Source organism: Gobio gobio, assembly GCF_949357685.1.
Source record: "Gobio gobio genome assembly, chromosome: 14".
NCBI classification, from domain to species: domain Eukaryota; kingdom Metazoa; phylum Chordata; class Actinopteri; order Cypriniformes; family Gobionidae; genus Gobio; species Gobio gobio.
Window position 1 is genome coordinate 2,320,302 of NC_137107.1, and position 15,707 is coordinate 2,336,008.

Here is a 15,707-nt window from a genome sequence, read left to right on the forward strand (position 1 = left end):
GCGCCCATTGTTTAGTCCCGAGGCGTTAAACGTCGGCAATAAACGCGTGCGAAAATCGTCCCGGTGTGAACAGACCTTTAGGCCGATATAAGGCTGCTGCGTTCGCCGATATTTGTGATTTTTACGTGTATCAGCTGATATAAGGCTGCTGTGTTCGCCGATATTTGTGATTTTTACGTGTATCGGCCGATATAAGGCTGCTGCGTTCGCCGATATTTGTGATTTTTACGTGTATCGGCCGATATAAGGCTGCTGCGTTCACCAATATTTGTGATTTTTACGTGTGTCGGCCGATATAAGGTTGCTGCGTTCGCCGATATTTGTGATTTTTACGTGTGTCGGCTGATATAAGGCTGCTGCGTTCGCCGATATTTGTGATTTTTACGTGTATCGGCCGATATAAGGCTGCTGCGTTCGCCGATATTTGTGATTTTTACGTGTATCGGCCGATATAAGGCTGCTGCGTTCGCCGATATTTTTTCCCTGCATTATTTCCAGACAGGCGTCCACAGGGCAGCTCTCACCGTCTTCAAACTCTCTCGCTCTCCCTCGCGCATATTAATCAAAATCAGTTGAGAATTGACACGATGGTAAAGGTGGAAAGACTGAAGTTTCACGTGGAGCATTGGGAGATTTTCTCCTGAATTACCGCTGGTGTTGCTCTACAAGAGATTCAGTGAAGAGCACCTACACTCTAAAAAATGCTGGGTTAAAAATAACCCAAGTTGGGGTGAAAATGGACTAACTCATCAATTGGGTTGTTTTAAGCAAACATTTAACCCAACCGCTGGGTCAAAACAACCTAATTGCTGGGTTAGTCCATATTCAACCCAACTTGGGTTATTTTTAACCCAGCATTTTTTAGAGTGTAGCCATTAAATGACTAGGTTGTGAATAGTTGTTAAATGAAGTATAGTGCAGTCAGTGTGCACTTTATTATGCTGCTCGCTTGTTGATACTGTGTGCAATAGTGTCATTATTTTATTTATGCTTAAATATTTATTTTCACCACTGAACTCTTTTGTTCTTGTTCTACCTCTCCTGTTTTTACTATTTGTTAAATATAGTTTTTTTTAGTTCATTAAATGTTCCCTTTTTAAATTGTAAATTTTAAATTGTTATCATCATGATCATTGTGTCATTTTTATGATGTAAATTGAGGGAGCAAAAGCAGCATCGGCTCCAAATATCGGCTCCAAATATCGGCAGCTCGTATCGTCATCGGCTAAAGCTGAGGAAAAAAATCGGTATCGGCACTAAAAAACCCATATGGGTCGACCCCTAGTGAATGTCCAGCTCCAGGTAAACTAGTGTAGAGCCACTCACCTTTCCTCCGCGTCTCGTTCGTGTGTTTCCCGCCTTCACAACCTTTGTGGGCCCAGAATGCTCTAGAGAAGCAACAAAAAGAGCACCACAATTAACACATTGGGTCAAAATTATCCATTTTTCTTCAATGCCAAACACCATCAGGATATTAAAGGTCCCATTCCGCATGATCCCATTGTTCAAACTTTAGTTAGTGTGTAATGTTGCTGTTAGAGCATAAATAATACCTGTAAAATTATAAAGCTCAAAGTTCAATGCCAAGCGAGATATTTTATTTAACAGAAGTTCCCTTTCAGAGCCTACAGCGAACGGCTGGCTTGGACTACATCCTGGTACTTCCTTCTTTAATTACGTCAGTAGAGCAGTAGAACAGACTAACCTCCGCCCACAAAGAAACGCGAAAAAGGGGGCGCGGTCTTGTTGCTGTCCCACGTGGAGAAGCGGACGTGTCGCGTGGAGAAAAGGAACTGTTGCGTTGAGTGTGTTTATCGCCATGTCGTCGAGACGCTGTTATTTTCATCCAGGAGTCAAATCACCTTTGTTTGGCTTTCCCAGGGACGCTGTAGAGATTATTGAACGCATACATCTCTCCGTTAAGAGGCGTGACCTTTCCAACGTGCGCTAAGCTGCTGTCGAATCATAACACAGGAACTGCTGGCACGTGCGCTAAGCTGCGGTCGAATTACAACACGGTAAGCGCTGGCACAATCAGAACTCGTTACGTATTTCTGAAGGAGGGACTTCATAGAAAGAGGAAATCACCAGCCGTTTTTAGGACAGTGGAAACAGCGGTATACAGATAAGTACATTGTGTGAAAAATACTGTGTTTTTTTACACGCGAAACATGAACACATGTTATATTGCACACTGTAAACACAATCAAAGCTTCAAAAAAACACGAAGAACGGGACCTTTAAAGGATTAGTTCACTTTCAAATAAACTTTCTCTCTTATAGTTTACTCAGCCCCTTGTCATCAAGATGTCCATGTCTTTCTGTCTTCAGTCGAAAAGAAATGAAGATTTTTGATGAAAAGATTTCAGGATATTTCTCCAAATAATGGAAGTCAATAGACCCCAAACGGTTCACGGTCCAGATGAGCGGTTCAGTACAGCTTCAAAAGGGCTTTAAACCACATCAGACGATCAATAAGGGTCTTATCTAGCCAAACCATTGGCCATTTAAAAACAAAAAATAAAGTTTAAGTTTTATAAGCACAAATGCTCGCCTTGCTCTGTTCAGTGATGTGCACTTTTGTTTTTAAATGGCCAATGGTTTGGCTAGATAAGAGCCTTATTGATCATCTGATGTGGTTTAAAGCCCTTTTGAAGCTGTACTGAACCGCTCATCTGGACCGTGAACCGTTTGGGGTCTATTGACTTCCATTATTTGGAGAAATATCCTGAAATCTTTTCATCAAAAATCTTCATTTCTTTTCGACTGAAGACAGAAAGACATGGACATCTTGATGACAAGGGGCTGAGTAAACTATAAGAGAGAAAGTTGATTTGAAAGTGAACTAATCCTTTAAGATCATGCTCCATGAAGAGATTCTGTAAATATATCATACATGTATTATTAGTAGTGATATGCATTGGTTAAGACTTCATTTGGACAACTTTAAAAGGAGATTCTCAATATTTAGATTTTTTTGCACCCTCAGATTCTTCTTCTTCACGGCGTGTGATGTCATCACGTCAGAAAGGTCACATGACGCAGGTGGAAGTGCCGCCCCAGTGTTAAAACGAACGTGCAAAGACTAAAAACAACGATGACGGACGATTTTAAAGTTGGAGGTATTATTATATCGGCACTTCCACCTGCGTCATGTGACCTTTCTGACATGATGACATCACACGCCGCGAAGAAGAAGAACAGCACTGAAGTCGAGCGTCTGAGGTTAAAGTGTATAAGTGTGTGTGGTAAATGTGGCGATGGTTTGTATAGTCATCCAGAAACAAACACGGGTACAATATAAGTTTGGGTCATGTGTTGAGTGAACTCGGACAGCATTACTGCTAACATGATCTGTCTCTGTTCCAGCTGTAAGAACACACACACACACACACACATCACCCAGAGTCCGGCCTCTCATAATGCACACGTCACATAATAACACTAAAGGTCTTTAGCACCAGTGCTTTGGCAGAGTTGATCTTAAATCTAAATCATAAAACGGATAGTTGCGGTCCTTGATTCTGATTGGTTGAGCCACGTTAGAAGCCACAGTAAGCTCATTACATCAGTGTTACTGCTCCACTGCGTGTGTGTGTGTGTGTGTATTGCTGCGCTTCTGTGTGTTATTAATAATGAAAGTCACTATTATTCATGCACCAGAATGTGTGTGAGAGTAAGTGAGGTGAGTGTGTGTAAGTGAGTGCGCGTGTGTGTGTGTGTGTGTGTGTGTGTGTGTGTGTGTGTGAAAGAGTGAGTGAGTGTGTGAGGTGTGTGAGTGTGTGAGAAGTGTGTAAGTGAGTGAGTGCGTGTGTGTGTGTGTGTGTGTGTGTGTGTGTGTGTGTGTGTGTGTGTGAAAGAGTGAGTGAGTGTGTGAGGTGTGTGTGTGTGTCTGACGAGTGTGAGAGTGAGTGTGTATGAGAGGAGTGTGTGAGAAGTGTGTAAGTGAGTGAGTGCGCGCGTGTGAGTGTGTGAGGTGAGTGTATGTGAGTGAGTGAGTGAGTGTGTGTATGTGTGAGTTAGGGCTGTGCAATTAATCGAATTTCGATTTCGATTTTGCCTCCCAACGATCACCAAAATAGTACAATCGAGAAAAAACGATTATTTTGCCTTGCGTTCTGAATGAAACGCGCACGCGCACATCCGCCCCTCCCGAACCCACAAATCTCTCTCAGGTCGTCTTAGCTCAGTCTAGTGACTCGTGTGCATATCATCCGCTGGAATTTAAAAACTCGGCGCGAGTAAAGATGGCAGAAGGAGGGCAGTTACAGCAGCGTTTGGTGAGCAAAAAAGGCAAAACCAACTCCGTTGTCTGGGAACAGTTTGGCTTTGAGGAATCAGACGACGAGCAGAAACATGCTAAGATTTGCTACATGGTAGTGGCTGTAACGCAAGCGAACATCACGAATTAGTTTAACCACTTGAAAATTAAACAGAGTGACCTATGACAATCTAATAAAGAAACAAAAACTGACGAGAGCAGGGGTGCCGTGTAAACGTCCTTTTTTTCCTTCATATTTTTCAAATAATTCTCTCTTTGTAAACTTTGTTCAATGCATGCGAGATTGCGAGTGCTGCCATATGTTCGAATATGACCAGTCGTTTTCACCGTCATCACCCGGGTTTAGTGCTTTAGGGTTTAGGTTTAGAATGAGAAGCCGCACGCGCTGTGAGGAAATGTGTCTCTGTGTCATCCGAGAGCGCGCACACGTCTCTCAGCGCGCAAATATTGAGTTCTCTTTCAAGTCTTGCTCTTAAACGGACAAACTCACACAAAACGTATGTCAACATGTCCATCTTGATGAGTATCTTAGCAGACATAGTCTGTATATGCCTTAAGTGAACTTTATACACTCGATAAAGAAGACGCGAGGTCTTAAAGGGGCAGTAGCCTTTACTGCTGTCTGTTTAATGTCAAACAACAAAAGACAAGGGCATCACTCACCGCTCTTGATTGAATAGCTTTTGTAAGTTTAATAGGATTAATCTTTAATTTATGCACTCAAATATGCAATGTTATTTTACATTTGATACATTTCTGTACCTGAAAACTAATGTTTGACGTACATGAAAAGCATAGCCGAACCATATTGTTGATCTTATTTATTTGTGGTTATCATTTTTACGTGAATACTTTTATACTTTGATTCGAATATATGTTATATTATTTATTTTAATAGTTCAAAAAGTACAACAAATGTTACAATTTCAATTGAATTGTTGAAAAGTGTATTTTTAATAAATACAACACATTCCCAAAGTCATGTGAAATAATTGTGTTACATAATCGTGATTTCAATATTGACTAAAATAATCGTGATTATGATTTTTTCCATAATCGAGCAGCCCTAGTGTGAGTGTGTGAAAGTGAGTGTGTATGTGTGAGCGTGTGTATGTGTGAGACGAGTGTGAGAGAGAGTGTGTGAGAAGTGTGTAAGTGAGTGAGTGCACACGTGTGAGAGTGTGTGAGGTGTGTGTGTGTATGTATGTGTGAGTGTGTGAAAGTGAATGTGTATGTGTGAGCGTGTGTATGTGTGAGACGAGTGTGAGAGTGAGTGTGTGTGAGAAGTGTGTAAGTGAGTGAGTGCATGCGTGTGAGAGTGTGTGAGGTGTGTGTGTGTGTGTGTGTGTATGTGTGAGTGTGTATGTGACGAGTGTAATGCTGCGTTCACACCAAGCATGAATAGAGCGTCTGGCGCGAGTGATTTCAATGTTAAGTCAATGGAAAGGCGTGTTGACGCGTGTCTGGAGGTCTCGCGAGGCGAATTGAGCGTCTTGTGCATTACACGCGCGTGGTGCTTTTGTGCATTCACGTGTTTGAAGCGAATTCGCGTCTGACGCTCGAGTTGAAAAATTTTAACTTTGGTGTCAATTCGCGGCGCGTTACCCAATCAGGAGCCTGCTCGCTGCGGTCATGTGGTAAAGTGACGTGATGAGAAACCCTGCATAATTTAAAAATAGAACTATTGTGTCACAAAATGTAGTTAAGACTTTTTCAGGTGGATGTAGTTGTTTAAAGCTCAAATCCAGGGCTCCAGAGTGCGACTAAATGGTCGCATTTTGCAACTAAAATTTGAGAGTGTGCGACTGAATTTTACATCCAGTCTCACATGTGTGACCAGTAAATTTTCCTGCTGTCGGTACTGGAGAAATTAAGAAAATACACTTACTAATTATAATTGATAGACATTATGTCTGGGAAATTCTATCTTTGCCAGCCGTTTCTATTTGAGATAATATTAAACCATTTGTCCGTGATGCATTTTTGCCATTCGCAATCCAGAAGAGAGAGAAAGCGAGCGCTCTCATGTGGAGCTGCAGCGCACACACACCACAGTCAGCTTAATGAGGGAGGACTAACAGAACTACACTCCAAGAGAACTACACAAACGTTTAGTCTGCTTAAACTGTAGGGATGTGCTGTGATATTAATCTAATTTTATTTTATTTCCGATTTTGGCTTCCAAGAATTATAAAAAGATGGTATGAGGTAAAACTCTTCCAATAGCCGTGTTCGTCGAGCTCATCCTTCACAGCCGCTGTCATTTCTCCTTAAACCTAAACTTATCGTCAGATTCAGTGATTGTTGTAAACTGCAGTCTCTACTGTTGCTAAACTGCAGGATGTGTTTGATAATAAAGAGATATTAAATGCACAATAATCCGCGCAAGAGACGCTGTTTCCAACTTCAAGACGGCTTATGCGTGTGTGCTGCGAAATGGACCGACTTGCACTTAATATTTTAGGCTTCGTGTGCGTCTAAACCATCAAATAAACAACAAATAGCCGGTGTCAAAATGACCAGATTGGAGAGTAGTTATTTTAACAGTTTATATCTTAAATGGGCGTAAATAGTTTGGAGAAATAGGAGAATATGATATTATTAGTTCTACATTCGATCGGTCTTAAAGGGGCAGCGTCTAATAAACCTGCTGACGATTGAGCCATTCATTCGAATCAAACAAAAGCCAAATAGAAAATATTCACATCTCTTGAATTCATAACTTTAGCTTTTATAAGCATTAATCTATCAATTTATACAGTGAAAACTATGCAGTGTTATTTTACATTTCATTACTTTATCAGATTTCTTTGTAGGTTTGATCTTTACTGTAATATTAATGTTAGCACACCTTCCAAATGCCTGCACACTGGTCCATTTACACATAGATGTTTTATATTTTTGTTCAAACATTGCTGTTTCTTTTGCTATAGATATTTTACTTTTCAGATTATAAAGCCATGTTAATTATGTTCTTAATTATGTTTTTTTTTTTTATAAAAAAAAAATATATATAAAGTATAATAAAAAGAACCGGTAAGAATACTGTTAAAGTACCGGATCGATAAGCAGTATCGGTAAGAGTAGTAACAATATTAAAACCTTAACGATACCGATACCTATCAGTAATACAGTGGACATTAGCAGATTTGGTTAGCATGTTGATTTACGGTGTGCCCCTACATTTTTCAGTTGGGGGCCACTGTGCTCCTAGAGAAAAAAGTTAGTCTGGAGCCCTGAAATCTGTGGTTTATTTATAAAGAGAGCGCCTATTTAAAAAAAAATAATCTTGTGTTTGTGGAGTTGTGCGATCCAGGCGATCAGCGGGCGCTCAGCGCTCATTAACCCCAGCGAGAGCAGCCTTTCCTCAGCCAGTCCTTCTGCATCTGCTGCTGCTCTGATGGCCTGTAGTGGATCGTCTTGTGCTGATCTAACGGCCGATCTTTGCTCTCATGAATCTATCATTTGTTGTCTGCCAAATCGTTTTGACTGAGGGCAAAGAGAAGTTTCATAACTTTATATTTTAAGGATATTTAAAGGTCCCATGGCATGGCATTTTTCTATTATTTTATAATGTTTCCTGAGGTGTACTTATATTGTTAGTATGATTTTTACATCATAAAATGTCATAATTTAGAAATAAAAGGCATTTTTTCTATACTGCTGTTTGCCCTGTGGCTGAATGCCCTGCTTCAAGAGGCGTGTCTGCTGTGAGACTTCAGTAAAAACGCCCACTGTTGTGATTGGCTGACATCTCTGCATTTTAAATGAGCGGAGGGGGCGTGGTTTAACGAGGTCTACGAGGCACGAGCTGCTGCCAGAGAGACGGATGGACCTGAGTTCACTTCACATCAGCTCTCAGCATGTCTGAACTGTTGTAGTTACAGCATATACTTCAGGTTATTAGTTTATTTCTAGTCGGAGGGGCTGTCACTCATGTCAGAAAGTTAGTAACTTTAGTAAATTATGGATCAGCGCTGACTCGAGACGCGAACCATTTAGAACGATTCAGTCCGAAACGCGGTGTGAGATTAAGCAGAAGGGGGGTAAGCGTGAGCATATCCGGGCTAGCCAGCTTTCACCACAATAAACTGGATTACATTCGATTACTGCTGTTGTGTCTTTGTTTGCGCTGTGTACTCAACGCGCGTCACTGACGCTTTTATTTTATTTTAAAAATAATGCTATTATCAACACTTACTCATAACTCGTTCATCTCGACAGCTGTAATGATACTTTGCATGTGTTACAAAGTTGTTAATAATGATGAAGACGGACTCGGCGTGACTGGGACTCGTGTTTATTCAGAACTCTCAGATACAAACACAAACTCGCGCTGACTGACAGCGCTCTCATAACTCAGTAGTTACTATAAATAACTTTGTTAGCGATCGCTGAGCTCCGTCTCTGGTACGTTAGTGATGTCCGGTTCACGAACGATCTTTCTTTTGAACCAGTTCTTTTTAGTGAACCGAATCAGTTCACCAAATCGGACTGAATCGTTCTAAATGGTTCGCGTCTCGAGTCAGCGCTGATCCATAATTTACTAAAGTTACTAACTTTCTGACATGAGTGACAGTCCCTCCGACTAGAAATAGACTAATAACCTGAAGTATATGCTGTAACTACAACAGTTCAGACATGCTGAGAGCTGATGTGAAGTGAACTCAGGTCCATCCGTCTCTCTGGCAGCAGCTCCTGCCTCGTAGACCTTGTTAAACCACGCCCCCTCTGCTCATTTCAAATGCAAAGATGTCAGCCAATCACAACAGTGGGTGTTTTTACTGAAGTCTCACAGCAGACACGCCTCTTGAAGCAGGGCATTCAGCCACAGGGCAAACAGCAGTATAGAAAAAATGCCTTTTATTTCTAAATTATGACATTTTATGATGTAAAAGTCATACTAACAATATAAGTACACCTCAGGAAACACTATAAAATAATAGAAAAATGCCATGCCATGGGACCTTTAAATAAAGGCCTGAAGCGAATCGACGCATTTGAGTATGAAAAATATCCATATTTAAAACTTTATCAAGTAAACTTTCGGCCTCCGCCTTCTGTGTTCAGTTTCTGGAGAAAGTGTGTAAAGTTCTCCTGCGGATGGAAAGACTAACGCGCAGGTCATGACGTCACACACACATCTGGAGTTTCACTTTCAGCATTCAACACTTTTACACAGAAGGCGGAGGCCGAAAGTTTACTTGATAAAGTTTTAAATATGGAGATTTTTTCTTACACAAACGTGTCGATTCCAATCACTATGTTTTTCTTAAATATATACATGCTTGTGTGTGTATTTATATACAAATAATAATTAACAGAGTACACACACATATATTATGTCAACACAAACTTTTATTTGGGATGCGATTAATCTTTTGACAGCCCTAGATTATATACCAAAACAATTATCTGTAAATAGTGTAAAAAATTAGGAACAAAAACAAAGATCAAGGGATCAAAATAAGATGAGCAAACAATACAAACTGTTTCTTTGAATTTATTGTCAGTATTGCGCTCGCAGATCACGTGTGTGTGTGTGTGTGTGTGTGTGTGTGTATGAGCCTTTTCACCAACAGTCAAGCATATTTACAGCATTGTCAGTGAATTAAGCAATAATCGTTCATTAATCATAATCACGCTAAAGTGATATTCTCGCAGATATCCTGTGGGTCATGAGGCCAAACCCTCATGTTCATGTCCACTTAAGGCACAACCGACGGTTTACGAAGATACTCCACAAGACGGGCATTTTGGCGTAATGTGTGTGAATATTCGCACGCTCTGAGATGCATGGACATGCTTGGGCGCTAGACCAGTTCACACTGAATATCAGGTTATGATATGAATTTTGATAATACGGTATGTGTCGTTTGACCAACGTTGCGTCCCTGTTCGCGGGGTCCGTTTCACTGTTGCACTGTAGTGAGGACGCAGCGGAGATCCCACCACAGCCTATGGGAAGTCCCGAATCACCCCCTAAAGCCTCGGTCACTATCCCCTACGTTATCCACTAATATAGTTCACTTGATGAGTGGATGAAAACGAGTGAGTGAAGTCGGACAGCTGTTGTGTGTACTTCACCTGTACACTCGTTATAGCGGTGCATTGTGGGATTGAATGAGTGCACTCAATAACGTCCACTATGATTTCGGACACCACTACAAAGCGCTGTCCCTTCAGATAATGCCCTATATGAGCTTATAGGGGGAGATTTCAGATTCAGCCCCCCCTAAAAAAATGTGTGATTACTCTTTATAACATATGAAACTGGCGGGAGCTTCGGCTTCGTCCCGCCTTTAATCAGTGTGTTCTTCAATCCGTCAGAAGCAGAGGTGTGTGTGTGTGTGTGTGTGTGTGTGTGTGTGTTGATCTGAGCTCTCATTGGTCTGTCACCGCTCGTCAATGTCAACATATTTGAGAAAACCAATCAGATCAGAGTAGGCGGGCTTTATGTTCACAGAAGCTGATGAGGCTGAGCGCGACTTTTAGCAGCGACTCGACATCAAGTGAGAGATATGAAGCTAAACTAAACATTTCATAATTGACAGCTGCGGCTTAAACTCGAACGACAAAAACATTCAGCCAATTGAATAAACTTTTGCGCCGTTTTGATTTGAAATAGGCCTATGTAATGCCATTGATAATATAATTAACACACAAGAAATATTAACAAAGCCGTTTTCTTCAGATTAGGCGTAAGATTAGTAATGAATGTGTGCATATCGTGAATTAATTTAATACATTTAGTTACCTAGCTTTCGAAAATTATCAATAAAACATGAAATATCAGTTAAACATATGTTTACCGTCTTCACTGACAAAAAAGGAAAAACTTTATCAGTCATGTCTGCCCACTGATTTGGTTTTCAGGCTATTGTTATCTAATTTTTGGGCGTTCAGAACATCTTAAAATGCCCATGTGTAGATCATAGAAATCTAAATGTTCTCGAGGGGCCATGCCCACGAAACTAAATAATAAACAGCCAATATCCTAATAATATGCATACTAATAAGCTACTATTTAATAGTGAGAATTGGACCCTAAACTAAAGTCTAACCAATTTTTTTTCATCCCCCCTAAAATGAAAATCCTAGAATCGCCCCTGCTCCAACTATAAACCGGCAGTGTGTGTGTGTGTGTGCGCACATATTTCATCACGTCTTCTTCAAATTAAACGTAACGTTATGCAAAGGACACGGAGCCGTACATCTGATCATGATCGCGATGACACAATCTGACACACAGAAGACGATGTTCAGACTGTAGTGCTCTTAAAGATACTTAAGATATCATTAGACCTTTTAAACGCGTTTCTCGCTCGTTTTGTCAGTTTGTTGTTATATCGGGTTAGATTTTTTAAATGCTTACGGTGCCCTCAACTCATTTTTTCTCTCTCCGTGGTCATATTAATATCCATGTGTCTGTAATGAGTGTGTGTTATTGGTTGTTGTCTCTGCACAGAATTATTTTGTGGGGCTTTGTAAACCTGTATTAACTCTAGTGTGGAGTTTTTCTACAATATTCACTCGTTACAGTGAAACAAGGCATTCTGGTCAATCTCCTGCAGTATTTACTCTTAATCAGTAGAAAATGTGGTTAACACTGGGAAAAAAATACCATCATATACAGCAAAACCGATATAATTTTGAAAAATACCGTCATATAAATTTGTGGTCAAACCGCATTCATATCAGCCGATAAAATCAGCAGAACGATAAATCGCTCGGCCGGAGTCTGAGAGAAGAAGGTCACACACAGCTGGGAATTATGGGGTGGTTTTGTGGATGAACAATCCCTTTAATTCTTACACATTATGTAATAATTAACACATTACAACACTAATATAATGCTATTAAAGATAATTCAGCTCCATACGTGACCCTGGAGGGCATTGTGGGTATTGGGGCAATAGCCAACACATCGTACGGATCAAAATTACACCATTTTCTTTTAAGCCAGAAATCATTAGGATATAAAAATCATGTTCCATGAAGATATTCTGTACATTTTCATATCATAAATGTATTATTAGTAGTGATATGCATTGCTAAGGACTTCACCTGGACAACTTTAAAGCAGATTTTCTCAATATTTAGATGTTTTTGCACCCTCAGATTCCAGATTTTCAAACAGCTCGGCTAAATATTGTCCTGACAAACCACACATTAAGGAAAATATGATTTATTCAGCTCTCAGGTGATACATCTGACCATTAAACATTGACCCTTACGCCTGGTTTTGTGCTCCAGGGACACAATAACACACACACTGCATGCAAATATACAAAATCCCCCAAACACTCATCCAACATGGCGGAGGATCGATCATCTCCAAGCCAATAATAGCCAGCTGTCATGACGTCACGACACACATTATCACGGAAAGCGCATGAAAGCAGCGCAGCCGCACGTGATCGCATGGCACACACACACACACACACACACACACACACCACGTTGCCTTAACACAGTGGAACTCTGGGATTGATAGCCTTCATTACAACACTTTCCGCTGCTGAGATAAAGCAGCGCGCGCACGCTCGCGAAAACTACCCGTGTGTCAATCAAACCGATGCACATTAAGCAGATGCTAATGCTAACGGCTAGCTGCGGCACCAGCACGCGCATGTGCTTTAAACAGCGCGAGGGGGACAAACTGTCACGAGCGCCGTTCATAAAAACCCCACTTTGAGCAGATGTGCGATTAAACACGCGTTTAACCGAATCCGAGCGGGTTCGCGACTAACACGTGGATCTCACACGTGTCGCCCCACAACAAAACGGCGCATAATCGCGTGATTGCAGTGCAAAACCGCGAACTAGTGCGTTTAATCTCGTCTGGTGGCGTGTAAAACGATTAACAACCGGGGTTTTATTTGTTAGAGTGAACCCGCGTTAGCCCCGGCCTGTCAGACGAGCTCCAGCACCACAGGCCGCTAATGCTAATGCTAACCCGATAGCCATTTGTTCACAAAAGCGATGAAGGTGAAGAACAACAAGACACCCGTCGCCTCATCCGCGACTGTATTTCGCCTGATATGTCTCGTTTTAGCCTCGTGTGTGTGTGTTGGACGCACGAGCCCTGAAACAGAGCTAGCGAGGCCTAGCGGTGCTCACAATCCGCTGTCATGTGTGTGTGTGTGTGTGTGAGAAACCAGATAAACACCATCTGACATCCCAGCGAACACACACACACACGATCGCCTTGCGAACATTCCCATCAAACGGCCGTTATTTTTTAAATGCTCTGAGGGAACATTCCATGTATGGCAGTTTAAATGTTCAGAAACCGTTGCAGCATTTAAAAAAAACCGTTAAAGTGCCGTCCAAATGAAACGTTTTTAACGGTCACGTGAGGTTGTATAAACATGCTAACGTTTCGAGAACGTTATTAAACACTAGATAACTTAAGGAACGTTGTGGTAACGTTACACGCTCGTTTGTTGTGTTAAATCTGAAGCACACACACACACTGGTACAGACCGTGCAGGGTTTGTCCGTTGACGCCGCTCATCTTCTTCGTCCACGGGTTCACCTTGGGCGGCGGTGCCTCAGTAAACTCCTTCTTAACGGCGTCCTCTTCGCTCTCCTGGCTTAAGTTCTCCTTCGCCTGACTGTTGCTCTCGTCTTTCGCCCGTTTAAGGCTCTGCTCCTTCACCACGAACCCTCCTTCCTTCCCGTCCTGGCACTCGTGCTCCTCCGGCTTGAGCAGCGGGTTGTTCGGCAGGAGAGTCTCCACCTCAGTGGCCATTTCTCTTCCAACAAACACCCCTCAAATCCGCCGCAATGTGCTGCCAAAAAAACGCTCGGTTGACTTCCAGCGGGAGCCTCTCGACACTCTCCACTCCACCCCTAGACCAAAAAGGCTTCAGTCTAAGACGCAGAGTGGCTTATTGCAATTAAAACATGTAAAAGAACGCTTGGAACCTTTAAAACGACGGACTAGCCTTCCCTACTTACGGCAATGTGAAAGAACCACGCGTTGTACGTGAGCGCGCACGTACGCTCGCGTAGCGGGGCGTGGCGACGCCAGGGCCGCGACACCACGTGACTGTCTTGCTTATAAAAGGAGCGCAGTACAATTAAATGTGACTTTTTTTAAGATTATATCAAAGTCGTGAGGAAAAAAAGAGCACGTTCCTCTTACGTTTCATATTTTTAGCTTCTTCAGAAAATATTTTACACAATAAGGGACACTTTGATGTGATGTGTATCTATCTTGGCGATCACGTTCTGCAATAAATGCTGATAATACTCCTCATTTTGAAAACTGCGATTTTATTTTACTTAAAGTACCCATAAATGTGTGTAGTATCTGACAAATTCGGACATACTAATCTTTTTACATACATATTATGTGTAAAGTATGGAAGTAGCCTTGTTCTCTGATGACGTGGGCGGGGCCACCTGTCACTCACATGAGATCCACCAATAGCAAACCACAACCATCCAATCAAGCCCCGCCCTACATTTGTTCTTGTTCCTGAAGCGCTTCACTCGATATACGGCGCACTAGAGAAGAAAACACCAGCGAAACCTCCCTTTCATGCAAGCATTGAGGGTTTTGTCGCCACTTATTCCCCTTTTTACCAGATGTAATATAAGTCTCCGCTATCCCGGAATGTTTCTGTGAAGCTTCGGCTCAAAATACCCCACAGATCATGTATTATAGCATGTTGTAAATGCCCATTTTTGAGTGGAAGGAAAAACATGCTGTTTTCGTGCATTTATCTTTAAATGCAAATGAGCTGCTGCTCCGCCCCCTATCCAGAAGAGGGCGGAGTCTGTACAGCTCATGCCTCAGATACTCTGCTAAAAACTAAAACATCTGTTTGGTATTGATGATCATCTCCATCTGTCAGCAGTCATGGGCGGGGTCTATGATAATAGGGCGGAGTCTGTCAGCCGTCATGGGCGGGGTCTATGATAATAGGGCGGAGTCTGTCAGCAGTCATGGGTGGGGTCTATGATAATAGGGCGGAGTCTGTCAGCCGTCATGGGCGGGGTCTATGATAATAGGGTGGAGTCTGTCAGCAGTCATGGGCGGGGTCTATGATAATAGGGTGGAGTCTGTCAGCCGTTATGGGTGGGGTCTATCATAATAGGGCGGAGTCTGTCAGCAGTCATGGGCGGGGTCTATGATAATAGGGCGGAGTCTGTCAGCCGTCATGGGCGGGGTCTATGATAATAGGGTGGAGTCTGTCAGCCGTCATGGGCGGGGTCTATGATAATAGGGTGGAGTCTGTCAGCCGTCATGGGCGGGGTCTATGATAATAGGGTGGAGTCTGTCAGCCGTCATGGGCGGGGTCTATGATAATAGGGTGGAGTCTGTCAGCCGTCATGGGCGGGGTCTATGATAATAGGGCGGAGTCTGTCAGCCGTCATAGCTTGGGTTTATGCTAATATGGTGGAGTATGTC

The 15,707-nt window shown here is 42.2% G+C and overlaps 1 protein-coding gene across 3 annotated transcripts in view; it reads right to left on the reverse strand.

The window, feature by feature from the left end:
• larp1 (La ribonucleoprotein 1, translational regulator) overlaps positions 1 to 14,298 on the reverse strand; it is a 44,598-nt gene extending 30,300 nt beyond the window's left edge. The window contains exons 1-2 of one of the 3 annotated variants that reach the window (XM_079834201.1): positions 13,772 to 14,298; positions 1,327 to 1,388 (exon numbers count right to left, since the gene is read on the reverse strand). In XM_079834201.1, coding sequence (XP_079690327.1) covers positions 1,327 to 1,388; positions 13,772 to 14,039 — 330 coding nt within the window. In that variant the 5' untranslated portion in view covers positions 14,040 to 14,298. The remainder of the gene's footprint in view (positions 1 to 1,326; positions 1,389 to 13,771) is intronic. The other 2 variants (XM_079834202.1, XM_079834200.1) reach the window with 2 other exon arrangements.
• Between the last annotated feature and the right edge of the window lie 1,409 nt (positions 14,299 to 15,707).